A 16,581-nucleotide genomic window follows, 5' to 3' on the forward strand; every position below is an offset into this window, starting at 1 on the left:
AAAAGTACACAAATTATATGTTTAGTGATACTAAATTGCATAAATATATACATTCTTGTCTCTACAAAGATACATTTTTAGATTTACTGTACATGTCAGGACATGATAGAATGATCTTTTTCTCAGGCTAGGGGAGTCCAAAACTAGACGGCATACGTTTAAGGTGCGAGGGAAAAGAATTAAAAGGAACCTGAGGGGCAACTTTTTCACACAGAGGGTAGTGTGTGTGGGATTAGCTGCCAGAAGAAGTGGCAGAGGTGGGTACAAATACAACATTTAAAAGGCACCTGAATGGGTACATAAATAGGAAGTGTTTAGAGAGATATGAGCCAAATGGGACTCGGTCAGTTTCGGATGTCTGGTCAGCCTGGATGAGTTGGACCGAAGGGTTTGTTTACCTGCTGTATAACCCTAAGACTCTAATTCAGAACTGTAAACACCAGGAGGTACAATGTAATATTTTTAATGCAAGTATTCTACAATTTCAATCAAACAAACTAAGTATTCATCAATTGGCATTAATAATACACAAGTATGGCATAGGTTTTTGCAAAGAAGTTCTAATTGGAATTAAGAACTGAAAAGCACTAAGCTTCTATTCGGAATATAGGGTTGTGTTTACAATTCAGATTTTGCATTCATTAAACTATTTCAGATAAACTAAACTAGTAGTTTATCTGAAATTAAGGGCCACCTCCAGTAAGATTCCTCGGAATAAATTCAGTCCAGTGTCACACTTATTTAGGAGATCTGGGTTAAACCATTGGACTTTCCAGTGCACTTTACCTACCAAAGCCCAAGTTAAATGTCGATGTACGGTTTTTTTGGTCCACGAAGTACTAAACTTGTTTTAAGGTTGGACTTGTCCCAAATACAAGTGCTGTCCTGGGTATGACTGCGAAAATCCCCATCAGGCCATGTTGATGCGTTTCTGCTCGGATGATTGCTCAAACTATAACATCCCAAGCCAGCTGCTGCAATGTACAGTCAAATGACCTCGATGTTCTTATTTGGAAAAATTAACTGGTTGCCCTAAATGCAGTATTTTACATAGTAATAGAGACATATTCTGAATGCTGGCGTGACCTCATGAAATACGCATTATTAGTGTAGCAAAAATTATCTGGAGACCGAAAGAAGGTAATCATATGGTAAGTTGTTTGTTGAGGTTTACTGATTGCACATTTTAACGATAAATTATTGCAGAATTGATGTTACTCTGTGCAAATTTTGAAGTGTGGCAATCCAATATTGTATACTTAACCTGCCTGTACTGATTAGTTGGGGTAGCAGGATTAAGTTATTCCTCAAACTCCTGGAAATACATAAGTTCATATTTTTGTTTCTAGATATTTCAATAACTAGAGCTCATTTTTACTAAACAAGGACAATCAATCAAATCGGATTATTTACATATATTGGAGTGGAACTGTGATTGATATGTGCAGCTCTAACACATTCATTTGGATTGGACAATGCCTTGTCCATTAACTGTAACCGTAGAAAGCAATGGGAGGAAATAAAGATTTTATTGTAACCAGATTTAGAGAAAAGAATTGCCAATAAATATTCGTTGATTACGTCTGCAGCAACATCTATACAACTAAAAACGATAAAGTGATTGATTTGACAATGTGTGAGTAAAGAATGTTGCAAATTGTTTTTTAAAATATGTTTTTAGTTTTATTGAGAATTCGCAACCGTAACGGTAATGGGAAATAAACTCTCGCAAGCAATCTTTAAAATAAAAGATAATGAACGAAAGCGTGCATTTCTCTATATCAGTACATTTCAAAATTCTAAATACAATAGTTGAACCATCTCGAGCTTTAAAACACTCTCGTTTCATTCCACAAAGTTGCCGCCTCGCATAGAGAATTCTCTATAAAAGCTTGATTCGATTTTCTTTGCTCTTATTCAAAAAATTCCGTCGAAGGATTAAAGAAATTTTATTTCAACATTCAAAAAGATGTCGAATCGCAGAGATTTCACCAATTGCCTACAAAGTCCAGAGAAAAGTCAAAGTTATAATCAATTGCGTAATTGTTACAGATTTTGAGGTGGGTTGCAAAGAATGTTTGTAATTCAAAAAGTCAGTCCGATCCCACTGATCACAGCAAATAGTTTGCTACGTTATGTAATTCAAGAACATAATTCTCCCCGTTTATTACTTTTCTGTGCGTATTTGCCAAAGAAAAGTTTGCAAAAGTGTATTTAATCATGCAGTCCTTTTAAGCAATTTGAATATTTTGCTTTACAAAGGTAAGTTGTTTATCAAAGAAAACGTGTAACCTCAACAAATTCGGCAGTAAAGTATTGTGAAATAATGATGAATAGTATACATCAATGCGTGAAGTGCAAAAATGTATCTGGATAAAGCTCGCGCTTTAGCACGGGCAGAGAATGGAGGAAGAAAAAAAATTGGCTGATATGGAATATTAATTAAATAGAAAACAAAGCTACAATTTCGATTCATCCCGATACTGTTATGATGCCTGTTTTTATCATTGAATATTTTAGTGATCGCTTGAGAAGACAGAAACAACCTTTCCCTCAATTGCTAAATGGATAACATTCCAACGTTCTGACGCAGAAGCAAACGTACCCTTCTTTCCTCTCAACACGATGTCAACTCATTACCAAACTGCTGCTTTGCACAAGGAAATTCCAAACATCTGTCGTTAATCAATGTCGCAAATAAGAGTTGGAATTGTAATAGTCCACGGTGTGATGACATCATTAACTTTTATTAAAACAGGGGAATTAAGTAACTGACAAATATAAATGCACAATTCAATTCAAACTGTTCAAGTGATTTTATTCCTTTGCTTCTACCAGATAGCACCAACTTTGAAAGATATACATTACTGCAAGTAAACATCAAGTTGTCAAGAGAGAACTGGTAAAACATTTATTTATAAACTGTTCGATCATAAAGCTTTCTATCATAAATTCCTCAGATTTTGAATTGTCAAACTCTAACTGGCACACTACAATGTGAAAACTTGAGCGGTCGCTGTGCAAACCATTATTTAACATTAGTACTAAAGTTTAAAATAGCATTTTAAATAAAATGTTTATCATTGGGGCACAACGTGTTTCTTTGGGGTAGGCAACAGATTGAATTTCGCACTAACGGAGTCGTGAATTAAAATTTACCCCCTGGTAGTGGTTGAAAACATACTAATTTTCCTGTGTTGCTTCCATGGGAACAGTTTGAGTGTAGATTTTAAAGAAACAAAGCTTAACAATTCTTTCTTTACGCGGTTTGTTTCCACGTGTGCAGGCATGCATTCGTTAACGCAATTCCTCCACATTTCAACATCATCTAGGAAGACGAACCCAGAACCTACATAAGGGAGAGAGAAAAAAAATCATGAATATTTAAGTTCCCTCGCTACCTTCCACCCAAAGGAATAGGTATTTAGCACCAACACAGTCCAGCTTATATGCATATGAATAAGCTAATTGCGCAGCATAAAAAAGCTAGTCGAAAGTGGAATACAAACCCACATCTCTAGGGGGTAATTCATCTGGGGTTTATCAAATGCTGAAGCGCCGCCGTGCTCTGCCTTACAACCCATCTCTTAAACCGTTCAGGCAACACGCATGCGCAGAATCTCGCCACTACACATCCCCCTTCTCACGCAATCACGCAACAAACCTTTATCTGCTTGGCACGCAAGCCGTGAGAGCGGCTGCGCAAAGTCCCAGCTTCCCCCACAACCTCCACCCGGAAGATGCTGCTGATGGGGATGTGCGCGAAGGTGACGGGCCTCTCATACCAACTCTCCCGCGTGCGTCTCTCTCTCTTTATACCCGTGCGCGTGCTATCTCCGCCGTCCGTGGGTCTCGAGCACGCAAAGGGGCGGGGAGGTTAGTTCGCTCGCGCAAGCGCGGATCACATGATAGTTGGTTTTTTTCCTCTCTGGAGGCTGTGACGGTGTCTGAGGGTTGAGAGCTCGAGCAGGATCAGGAGGGGAAAAAAAATCCACATAAGAGCCGTTAGTGTGAGAGCTGCTGCGTGTTAGTGTGGAGGGATCGCACTGCGTAGCAGAGATAAACTCTCACCACTCACATACAGGAGTTAAAAGAAAGGACCCTCCCCCGCGGGCAGCTTCCAGTAAAAGGACAAAAAAACCCTAAAAAGAGACGACACAACAAGAAAAAAAGGACAAGGTTTGGGACCGAGATAGAGAGACTCTTCGAACGCCGGAACTTTTACAGCTTTTTCGTGTGTGCGTGTTATTGGGAGGAGGGGGGGGGGGAAAGTATTTTTTTTGGAATATGGTAGGGGAAATGGAAAATAAGGAACGACCAAAACCTACCCCAGACTATCTCATGCAACTGATGAACGACAAGAAGCTGATGAGTAGCCTGCCTAACTTCTGCGGCATTTTCAATCATTTGGAAAGGTTACTGGATGAAGGTATGTAAGGTGGCAACGTGTGTTGGAAGTGGGTGGGGAAAGAGGAGACATGCCTTCACAGAGATGCAAACACTTTAAAGGGAAAGTGGAAATCTGAATGGTACCTTTTGTGCTCCATGAATACTTGGGGGATATTTTGTGAGGTTGTTAGTTCGCTGGGAAGGGCGAGGTGGAGCAAAATATATACCCCCTACCCCAATTCCAGCCTTCTAAATAAACAGGGAAGTGGCCAAACTCGGGAAATGCATTTGGATAGAATCCATTTATTGTAAAGAATAGTCTGCTGCAGTTTGGCTACTATTAACATTTTCATGTGCCTTGAATGTTTATTTGAAAAGTGAAGTGACATTTGACTTTTTTTTCAACTGAGGAGAGAAAATCTAAATGGGACAGTAATGAACTCGGCAAAGCACCGAGGTAAATGCTTGGTAGACTTCCAGCACAGAAACCCCTGCAGTTCGATTCATTTTGTAGCATTGAGGAACTCCAGCTATGATATGCTAAGTTTAGTATATGTACCCGCGACTAGGTGGTTCCCCTCTTTCCTGGTTTGGAGGAAATAAATGGATGTTAGTTTTGTTCTGATGTGTTTGCATGCAGTGTAGGTAATTTTAAAGTAATACGAGACGCAGTGATTTCGACAGTGATGGGTGGATACCTGTAGCCCAGGCGCGGTTTAAAAACCCGGCATAGAGGTTACAAACATCTATGCTTGCTTGATGTTGAATGAGTGGGATGTAGTCGGGACAAAGAGAGCCCGGAGGGGAGGTGGCATAATATACCCGTGCAAGGATTGAGAAAAGTGGGTCCACAGGTTGGGCGGGGGAGATGGAAATACGTCTTGAAACTAGGGCAAATAATTTGAAGTAGGGAATAGAAGTATTTAAGAGGGTGGGCACCGATTTGAAATAGACGGCAAAGAGAGAAAAGACAGTAACTAATAGTTGACTCGGTTGCCTTGATCTCTACTTAATGGAAAATTTGTTCAGTATCGAAGTACAAGAAACTTATCGCACTTTTTTTTGCAGCTTTAGTAACTTGTCTAACTGACATCTTTAAATTTTCGACCCGGGTGTGGCGTGTGTGAACATGTCGGTGTTTAAATATTTCTGTTCCTATGAATGCAAAATATGAACAAATCATTTCTTGGTCCCCAGGGTGCCTATTTTTGCGAAGCTTGTCTTTGACCATTATTCTAGTTTCATTTAGTCTTGGGTCACAAATAATGGGCGTTGCGCCAAATACGTCAAATAGAGGCAAAGAGGGAATAACAGTTAAGAACTTAACAGGAAATCGAGTGATGAGGGAAGCAGACGATTGAAGCGTCAAATTGACGTTATTTGAGGTTCAGTCAAGTATTTGTTTCACTGATTTTAGGTCGTGTTTCATTTTTCGTTGGTAATAGTGTGTGTTTTAAAAGGAAGTTACAGTCGAAGGAATTAAACGTTTGGAAGGAGTTTTCAATAGAACAGTTCAGATTTTTGATTTGTAAGAGCTAGGTGATAAAAATGGAGAACAAAGCTTTAAAACATAAACGAGAATTGGGCTGTCATTGACTGGTCAAGTGGTTGGATCATATTTCAGACCCATTTTGTTACAACATTATTACGAAACAGTGGCAGGTTTAACTAGAGGGGGAGGGGAGAAGAGCTATATTAGGAGGATGTGGTCCTATCGACATTTATCCAGCTACACTTGATACGCTGTACAAGTAGCATAAAACTTAAATAGCGGCAATACACAAACTCTTGAACTTTCTTTAGTAAACAGCATTTCCAGAGACCCGTACTATCAAATTACAAAACAAGTTCCTCTGCGATATTTATTGACTAACGTTAGAAATAACACGTAATTGCTGTTATCTCTTCGTACAATCGAGCGTCAGAGCGGCGTGTGGCCCTTGTATTATGAGCACTCGCATCTTTTACACTCAAACATCCATTTGAAATCCATACACTGTTGTCTCGTACTGTAACTGTTCATGTTTCTAAATCGGTACTAGCTAACCCAGGCACTTGAGTTTGATAGTATTTCCCCTTTTCAGCAAAGGAAAGTTGTATTAAAGTCGAAACGAAATGCCTGTACAATTAAATCGTTGCTTCTGCTTTAGCCAGGCGTCGGATCACATTATTGAATCTAACGATGCTGTTAAATAAAGCTGTCAAACTTAGTAAAAGTTCCACTTTTGAGCGGTAGGGTGTGCCAGATCTTTCCTCAAGAATCAGTGAGGGTATTGTTTCCTTTTTTTGAAAAAAGAGAAACCTTAACTTCAGTAAATGCGTTCAGCCCATGTGCCAGGCAGTTTTCCATGCTGTTCTGATCGATCTTCACATTCTAACAACTATTTGTTCCGCGTGCTGTTTGATAGTCAAATACCACTACGTCGTGGTTCTGCAGATTAATCTTAATTTCAGTAATCAAAGTATTTTGACGTATTTCAACAGTTTAAAAAAAAGTAATTTGTTGAATTTGAGAGGCAAATATTATCAGAAAACTTACCTTGCCATCTCAGTTTTAATGTAATTTAAATGTTAAACTGAGAAAACTTGATTCAATCTTTAAAAAAAACAAAAAAAGCAATTGCTGTGCTCTTGTGCAATCATAATTTCTATTTTGTCGAACAAAAACCATCTCAACACTAACACTCGTGATTTAATAAAAGTTATATTGCTTCAATAATTCAGACAGAATTATTACTTGAATTTTTGAACCTTAACCAGATTTGCATTTTGAATGGGCAACCTACTATCTTTGTATATGTATATTTAATCAATAGCCATATGTGGTACCTTTTTCTAAATTTAATATGTAGTCCGGAGGATGTGGTAACTACTTCTGAGTTTCTATTCCAGTAGTTACTACAGAACATTGAACTCCCAAATTTATTAAACTTTGCTGTGATAGCCATCTGTGCCTGACTGTCTAGAGGAGTTCACTTCCACATCTTCAGGAAACCACTTCTAGTGACTTGATTTAAAAACCAGCGTTTTTTTTGGTGATACATAATCATCTTTTGTCAGGAGGATTTGGAACATTTTTTACTGTTACTGTCATTTGTAAGGCACTCTGAGCTTTGCTATGCTGAACTTTTTTTTAAAAAGCATGCACCAACCTTGAGTAATTTTATAGTGAGTTAATAAGGGCATGTGACAGGATAATCAGCAGGAAGTGCATTTTTATCACCAGTGCAGCAAGCATTGAGAAGAGGGATTTTTGGGAGTGAGATTGTATGTTTCCTGTAATTAGGTTCCATGTCTGATTTGTATAAGGCAACGGGCTTATGATACTGAGTGGTGAAGCAATCAATAATTTGATACACTAAATCTTTCGACCCTCCTCCATCCATGTGTCTGAAGACACTCAATATTTTGTTCTATGGCTCTGTTTTAGTTTTTTTGTTTAATTATGTCATGTGAAATATTAAGATGAAGACCTACTTGTGTAAAAACTAGTTGCTATTATCTATTTTGTTTCCATAGTTTGATATTGCATTGAAAGGGAGAAGGATTATATGATTCACATGATTGTTCTGTAAAATGGTGGATTTAGATTGTAGATAAATGCTAATTTTAGCTGATCAATATGATTTATATTCCCTTACTGTTGTTCAAGCTATCAGAACCAGTAAAACTCTGCACGTATACTTGCTGAGATGAGTTCTGCTGCTGTCTGTTAAATTTAAAGTACATTGTGCATTCAGGTGGAAGAACATTTCATTCATTTACACAAGCTTTGAAATTTTTGTACTGCATCTAGGTTGTCTTTTGCACTTTGTAAATTCAGTTTACATTTCACTGTGTGGTGTATTAAATCCAGAAGTTTCTTAGGTAAGATGAACCAACAAATGTTTTCCTGGCCATCATTTTTAATGTGTCTGTCACCACTTCTGTTGAGGGTCAGTTCAGAATTTTCTCGAGCAAAACTGCTTATACAATAAAACATTGATCTGATATTAGTGTACTGTATAATTTAAGTAGTATTTGTAAGATGTGCAACTTGTAGCTTAAAATCCTGACAGTTAAAGGTATTTGCTTTGATTTTTAATTTATCTTGTAAGTGGTCAACCATAGGTTAGGAACAGATGGAGCAGTATTATTTTGACACATTTGCAATTTGATGGTTTTTATTTTTCTTTGAATGCAAAATAAATTGTAAAGAAACAGTAATTCTGTGGTGAAATATAAAGTGTGGGTGTTGGCAGAAGTGACTCTGAATTTCCAGAGTGATTTTTGCTGTCATTATGTACAAACGTGTACTCATTAATGATACACTGAAGATTCCAGCCCTAGTAGTCTGGCTCAGAGAAACTTACTGAAATGTTATTCAATCTGTTACATTCAATAACAAACTGATCCAATAATGTTAAGAGTTTGCATTTTGAACAGGTGTTATTTTTGGTTTAGGTTCTCAAGTCTTTTCAATTTTCTGGTTCAAATTACAAGGATGTTAAGGGTAACTTTTGAATATATTCAGTATTTTAAATAATAGGACTGCTTGATATTGAGCTAGTTTTGTTTTATTGCTCATAATGGAGATATGCATTGAAGCCTTTCATCTTGCATTTCACAGAGCAGAAGAACACATTGAGGACCAACAATGTTGCTGCATAATTAAAAAAGAGGCAATACTAGTCGATCTTATCAAACACGTCTCTGTTCATGGTTTACAGAAAGCAACCCAGTCCATGATTGCAAAACTCGCAACATAATTATTAGATATGATTCTGCGATTGGACAGTCGTTGTCAAGCAATCCTAAGTGGGATATGAATTACACTAACCAATTTTAAGAATATCAATTGAGGGGGTGGGGGATGGAATTCAGAGGCTGGAATGCGGATAAGCAATTATTCCTTGGTGAATTTTGTATTGAACAGCTCGAACACAGTTCACTTGCCAAACAATGAGCATTTTCTTCCTTGTGCACTACTAATTGTTTTCTTTAAAATGTGGTGTTCTTGCATGTGAGAGCAAGATGGAAAGCTTTGACAATATGCCTCAGTAATACTCAAGTTCTGAACTATTTCACAACTCAAATAATTTTAAGAAAGTTTGGGCCTCTTATTTTCTCAATTGATGCAGCAAGTGTCAACTGTGATCTTTAATATCAAACTGTCAGTGAAGAGTTAATGAGTGATTTATGACACGTTTTGGATGTTACAGCTAATCTAAAATTTTAAAGGGACAGTAATTATCTAATTAGTAACTAAGCATACAGCTATATGCGATTTATACTTAATTTGGGTTTTAAGAACTCGGTAGATGGCTACTGTAGTATAATAGTTTCTTCAGAAATGAACTGTGAGCTCAATACTCGTACCCTTTTTTGTGACTGGTGAAGGACTGCTCTTTATTGTAAAAATTAGTTTATATAAGATTCTCCTGACCTCAATTCTTGAATTAGGTTCTGGGTCTGAATATATGTGCAAATACACATTTCCATGGGAGTTGCTGATTTTTGATTTGATTTTATTGTAGTCTCATATACCTAAGTACAGTGAAAAGCTTTGTTTTGTGAACAGTACAGGCAGATCATAGCAAACCAGGACATAGATCAAAGGGTGTTTAGAGCGAGGCATACAGGTTAGACTGCACAGGAGATGTGTGAAGTCAGATCACCATTATTTGAAATTAGAGAGCCAATTTAGCAGTCTAATAATGGCAGGGAAGAAGCTAATCTTGAAAGTCTGATTTAAGAATGTTCATACTAATGCAACCACATATGCAGGTGTAATTTTAAAGATCTGAATATGAGCATTCCCTTGTGACCAGCTCCTTTACGTTGTCCTGCATTGTTTCAATTTGTGTACAAATCAACTGGCAAGTAGTCTTCAGTCTGGAACACATTTGCACCACAGTGACTGCCTGTGTATGTCAACAATTTCAGCTTGTTACCGTGAGACTGAATATTTCAGTTTGGTTCTTGAGTGCGTTAATGCAGACATAAACTGTATGTATAGTAAATGGTTGTGGCCTCTTGACCAATTCTGTAATGTTCATGTGATACCAATTTTCACAAGACTGCACTTTGCCTTTGTCAACCACCCCCTTTGATATTTTGCAGAGCTGCTATTAATCCAGCTCAAATTTTGTGAAAAATAAATTTCTAAAACAATATCCTGGCATGAAAGCTTTGAAATGTTGCATTATAATCTTCAGAAATACCTTACGGATCACACTTCCAGAAGTCTAGTCAAATTACAGTTCACACTTGTACCCTTATGTAATGCTCAGATGTTATATGGGAAGGGTTACTTAACAGTTTCATTGTGTACAGTATTTGTATAAGAGATAAAGGGACAGAATAAAGATTTTTGACATTCTTTAATTTGTGGGTAAAAAACATTTATTTTATTCCAAGTAGTTCCATACATATTGCTCTAAACCCCTTCTCACACAGCTGTTACTTAGTGACAGCAAGTTCACACAATATAGCATCATTGAGTTTTGTACTGTCCTTTGGCATTTATAGTTAGAACTTTATTTCTAATTCATACCGAAGTAATCCTACTACTTTTGTTTATTAACTGATCAAGACTCTTATTTACTGATGATGTAACTCCATTATTCCACCAATTCCAATAGTGTCCCATTCACACTTGCATCCTCAAAGACTTGTCATTCAATAGCAAGTTTGCATTAAAATTTAAATGATCAGAATGAGATGGTGTGTGGGCAGTGCACATACTGGATATTCATTAGGAACAAAACATTTGCTTAACTATCTGAAATCTGTTTATATGAGAACACGTTCACACTGTTGCTTGTGATTCTGTGCAGTCCCATGATATGGGATAAATAACTTGATTTTTAATTTACCATTTTTTTTGCAAAATGGCAGGATTATCTGTGTAGCTAATTTCATTGCTGCAACACATTGCTGATTTTCCAAGCTTGCAAGATGGGAGGTGCTGAGCTGAGGTCTGAGATTTCTGCAGTTGAAGGGTTCAAAACCTGATGAAAAGAAAATGTGTGCGTTCACTGGAGGATAATGCATCCTTGCGGGGGACAAAATGCTTCCTTTTGTCAGTTTGCAAAATGGGTAAATTAAATAAAGAAACCTGTCCCATGGCAGTTTTTTCTAGTCTCTTATTTATAGTTCTTTATAAGACTAATATTTTAGTTTACTAATACACTGTTGAAAACATGTCTATTTAGTGAAGTATACAACTGAATTCCGAGGAATCCATATCATGAGTTGCTCATTTGGGCTAATTCCAAATCAGGAAGTTGAGTTTGCATGATGCACTGAAACATCTAGAGAAAATACACACTCCAGCCCCTGTTTCCCAATGGAATTGTTTACTTTCCAAAGAACTGTCTGGTTTATAGTCTCCTGCATTGTGTGGTGGAAATTGTAGTCTTGATGGCGAGACACCCAGATCAAGATTGACAAGAAGCACAGGTCTACTTGCATGGCTGCAAATTACAAGAAAGCTTAGTAGCGCTGCAGCTGGTTTGCTGTTTGTCCATAATCTTCAAGATAAGATGCAGTCCCTCCTAGATTATGTACAATAAATCACATTTTAGAACAAAAATGTAAATGTGAGGTAATTGAAAATTTCTGTAATGAAATGTTTCTGTACTGCTCCGGTTTCCTCCCACAGTCCAAAGATGTGCAGGTCAAGGTGAATTGACCACGCTAAATTGCCCGTAGTGTTAGGTAAGGGGTAAATGTAGGGGTATGGGTGGGTTGCGCTTCGGCGGGTCGGTGTGGACTTGTTGGGCCGAAGGGCCTGTTTCCACACTGTAATGTAATCTAATCTAATCATGAGACCAAATAAAATCAGTGAACATAACCAATAGTCTTCGGAGTGAGATTATTAGATAAACCATCTCACTGTGGCTCAGTAGTGCTACCGCTGACCAAACTAAAGGACATGTTGCTAGACTGGGTCTGTGGCAGGTGATGAGGGAACCAACAAAAGGAATTCTCTATTTAAGATGGTAAGTGATGTAGTTGATCCAGAGATGAGAGTCTTGAAACAAAATGAAGGAAAATACATTGGTATGAGGTGTTAGCTGACTATGGTGAATTGGGTAGTGTTTCTTAAGGGGATGATGGTGGAGAGACAATGGCAAACATTTAAAGTGTGCATGGTGGAATGGCAATAATTGTTCACATCTATCTGGCACAAAAATTAAAATGGGAAAGATAGCCTAACCATGGCTAACAAGGGAAATTAGGCATAGTGTTAGATCCAAGGAAGGGGCTTACAAATTGGCGAACAAAACAACAGACCTGAGAATTTGGAGTGTTTAGATTTCAATAGAGGAGAACAAAAGGACTTGTTTGTTCTAAGAGGGGTCAAATAATGTAAGCTTACGGGGAACAAACTAATTGATTATAAAAGCTTCTATATGTACGTGAAGAGAAAAAAATGTTGAAAATACATCTAGGTCCCATTCTGTCAAACAGGGGAAGTTACAATTGGCAGCAAAGATGGCAGACCAAATTCATACGTATTTTGGTTCTTCCTTCACAAAAGATGCCAATAATGGTTCAAAAGTGTTGTGAAATGCAGAACCTAATGAGAGGTAGCACCTGTAGGAAATATGATGGCATTGGAGAAATTGATGGGGTTAAAGGTTGATAAATCCCCAGAGTACGCAAGGAAGTGGCCCTCATCGTCACCTTTCAAGATTCTATGGATTCTGGAACAGTTCCTATGGATCAGAGGGTAGCTATAACCCTTTTCCTTTCTAACCAAAAAAAAAGAGAAAACTGAATTATAGACAGGTTCATCTGACATTGGTAATGGGAAAAATGCCAGAGACTGTTTTGAAAGATTTAATAACAGAGCACTTAGAAAACAGTAACAGGATCAGACAAAGTCAGCATAAAATTATGAATGGGAAATCGTGCATGACAAATCTTGTAATTTTCAAGAATGTATCTAGTAGAGTCTATAAGGGGAAGAAAGTAGATGTGGTTTAGTTGGATTTTTTATAGATGGCTTTGATAATATCCCATGTAAGAGATTAGCACGTAAAGGTAAAGCCCATGGGATTAGTAGCAACATGGATAGCGAACTGGTGGGCATACAGCAGCCAAGCATCAGGGACAAATTGGTCTTTTTTTTCAAGTGACAGGCACTGATCAGTGCTGGGATCCAGATTGGTTTAAGGTTGACCAGACTAATGTATGAAAAGAGACTGGACTGGTTAGGCCTACATTCACTGGAGTTTAGAAAAGGGAGGGATCTCTCAGAAATGTAGAAAGCATGTTCCTGATGCCTGGGAGTCCGGAGTTAGGACAGTTTAAGAAAAGGGGTAGACCATTTAGGAATGCGATGAGAAATTTCTTCACCCAGAGAGTGGTAAGCCGATGGAATTCTCTGTCCGAGATGGTGGTTGAAGCCAAAACATTGAGTATTTTTCCAAGGAGTGAGATGCAGTTCTTGGGGCGAAAGGAATCAAAGGGATGCGAAAGGGGTGGGAATCAGATACTGAATTGGATGGTCAGCCCTGATCTTGGTGATTGGCAGAGCTGAATGGCCCAATTCTCTTATTTTTCCTATGTTTAACTCATCCTCACCAATCTGTCTATTGTCGCCGCACCTTTCCATGTCCTCTGTGACAAGATCCTGTTTTCACATTGAGAACATCCTCAATCTTGCTGTACAGTTGTACTGCGATGTTAAATTGATTAGATTTCAAATGTATCTAGCAACTTGAAATCTTTGCTTTCCTTGAGGCACTGTTAACAGCAAAATTGTATTCAACCATGCACTTCTCCATTACCATCAAATAAGGAAAGCAACTTTGGCTTAATGAGTGCAGGGCGTGGGTGTACCTAAAAATTGAGGTGTCCATCTGTTAAAGCGACATCACGGGACTCCTTGCAGCAAACGGCCTCTCTTACCAAATGATAGCCTTTGCTAAGCGATTCCAAAGCCTATAGTTCAGAACTATAAACTCTGCAACCCTGTCGTCTACAGTAGTGAATGGTGCTAGATAATTAAACAACACTGGGTGATGGAGGCTTCACAAATATACCCAGTGATTGTGGAGCCCAGTATACCAAGTGCAAAAGATGGGCTGAAATATCTGGAGTGCTGGTGGATGATCAGTCTTCGCCTTGTCCCATTCAATGAGAAGAAACTGCTGAAAGCACTGGATACTGCAAAGGCTGCGGGCCATGACAACCTGGCAATAGTACTGAAGACATGCGGAATTTACCAAGCTGTTTCGGTACAGCAATAGCCTACTGAACTATACCTGACAATGTGGAAAATTGTCAGGTATGTCCATTAGGTGAAAGTGAGGACTGCAGATGCTGTAGATCTGAGTCGAAAGTGTGCTGCTGGAAAAGCACAGCAGGTCAGGCAACATCCGAGGAGCAGGGAAATTGACTTCTCGGGCAAAAGCCCTTCATCAGGTATGTCCAATAGGCTTGATGCAGGACAAATTCAACCTGATTACTGATGAACAATAGAGACTTTACTGAGACAGTAAAGTAATGTAGGGGCCATCAACAGTACTATTGAGTATCCTGGCTTAGCTATAACTCATTCACTGATGCTTAGTTGGGATTCTGCCAGTACCACTCAGCAGCTGACCTCATTTCAGCCTTTGTTCAAACATAGGCAAAACAGTTGGACTCCAGAGATGAATTGATAGGGCGGTCTTTGTCAAGATCAAGTTTGATTCAGTATGGCATTAAGAGCCCTAGTGAAACTAATCATTTTGAATCTGGGCGGAATCGGGGAAGAGCCTGCCTAATGCAAAACAAGGAATATGGTTGTGGTTGATGGAAGCTGATCATCCTGGCACCAAGGCATCTCTGCAGGACTTCTATAGGGTCATATCCTAAGCCTAACCATCTTCATATGCTTAATGAATGATCTTTCCTCAGAATTAGGTCAGAAGTGGCAATGTTTGTTTGCGCAATGTTGAGAACCACTGCAACTCATATACTGAAGCAGTCCATGGTCAAATGCAGTAAGACCTGGACAAAATATCAAGGCATGAGTTGACAATTGGCAAGTAAAATTCATACTCCACAACTACCAGACTGTACCCATCTCCAACAAGAGAGCTCATGCAACAATGTCACATTCAGTGACATTACCAATTCTCTGAATCCTCCACTGTCCACATCCTCGAGACTACTGTTGACCAGAAACAACTGGACTAGTCACTCAAATACCATGTCGACAGGACCAGGTCAGAGACCAGGAATCCTGCAGAAAGGAGCTCTCCTCCTGACTCTCTGAAACCTGCTTAACACTTACAAGGCACATGTTAGGAGTTTGCTGGAATGCCCCCCACTTGCCTGGATGAATGCAGCTCCAGTATCACTAAAGAAGCCTGACTCCATCCAGGACAGTGCAGCATGCTTGATATTAGCACCACATTCTCAAGCATTCATTTCTACCAAAACCAAGGCACCCTGGTGCATTGACATAATACAGGGTGTGGGTTAGGCCACTTTCGAATACCGCATTCAGTTCTGGTCTCCCTGATATCGGAAGGATATTGTGAAATTTAGAAGGGTGCAGGGTATAGTTACAGGGATGTTGTCAGGTTTCGAGGTTTGAGCTATGGGAGAGGCTGAATAGGCCGAAGCTATTTTCCCTGGAACATTGGAGGGTGAGGGGTGACCACACAGCAGTTGATAAAATCGTGAAGGGCATGACCGGATGAATGGTGAAGGTCTTTTCCCCAGGGTATGAGAGTCCAAAACTAGAGGGCAGAGGTTTAAGGTGAGAGGGGAGGGATTTAAAGGGACCAAAGAGGCAACTTTATCACAATGGGTGCCAGAGATGGTGATGGAGGCTGGTGTGATTACAACATTTAAAAGGCTTTGGATGGGTGTATGAATGGGAAGAGTTTGGGGGAATATGGGCTAAATGCTGACAAGTGGGGCTAGATTACTTTAGGATATCTAGTCAGCATGGATGAGTTGGATCTGTTTCCATGCTGTACATCTCTGACTCTGGTGGCAGTGTGTACAACCTATAAGATGCGCTACAGACGCTCACCAAAGATTTTTCTAAAATGCTGTCGAAACCCACAAGAAGGTAAAGGTAGCAGATAAATGGGAGCACAACCTCCTGCAAGTTCCCCTCCAAGCATTTCACCATCCAGACTTGGAAATATACTGTTGTTCCTTCAGTGTTGCTGGATCAAAATCCTGAAACTCTTTTCA

General features: G+C 38.9%; 1 protein-coding gene and 1 long non-coding RNA gene across 10 annotated transcripts in view; one reads left to right on the forward strand and one right to left on the reverse strand.

Moving 5' to 3' along the window:
* Nucleotides 1-2,801: 2,801 nt before the first annotated feature.
* LOC122552981 (uncharacterized) lies at nucleotides 2,802-3,812 on the reverse strand. Of its 3 annotated transcripts, none has more exons than XR_006312580.2 (2): nucleotides 3,665-3,812; nucleotides 2,802-3,349 (listed from the first exon to the last, which is right to left on the reverse strand). It is a non-coding gene; the product is annotated as an uncharacterized LOC122552981 (long non-coding RNA). The 3 variants fall into 3 exon arrangements; XR_015758494.1 differs by lacking the exon at nucleotides 3,665-3,812 and adding an exon at nucleotides 3,514-3,624; XR_015758495.1 differs by lacking the exon at nucleotides 3,665-3,812 and adding an exon at nucleotides 3,510-3,596.
* Nucleotides 3,813-3,995: 183 nt separating this feature from the next.
* Nucleotides 3,996-16,581, forward strand: part of LOC122552980 (KH domain-containing RNA-binding protein QKI) — a 562,983-nt gene continuing 550,397 nt past the window's right edge. For 3 of the 7 annotated variants that reach the window (XM_043696327.2, XM_043696329.2, XM_043696326.2), the window contains exon 1: nucleotides 4,005-4,429. In XM_043696327.2, coding sequence (XP_043552262.1) covers nucleotides 4,288-4,429 — 142 coding nt within the window. In that variant the 5' untranslated portion in view covers nucleotides 4,005-4,287. Of the gene's footprint in view, nucleotides 4,430-16,581 lie in introns of all 7 variants that reach the window. The other 4 variants (XM_087991527.1, XM_087991528.1, XM_087991529.1 and 1 more) reach the window with 3 other exon arrangements.

Source organism: Chiloscyllium plagiosum, unplaced genomic scaffold (assembly GCF_037043375.1).
Source record: "Chiloscyllium plagiosum isolate Xiang-an unplaced genomic scaffold, Cpla_swu_hap1 HiC_scaffold_10, whole genome shotgun sequence".
NCBI lineage: Eukaryota > Metazoa > Chordata > Chondrichthyes > Orectolobiformes > Hemiscylliidae > Chiloscyllium > Chiloscyllium plagiosum.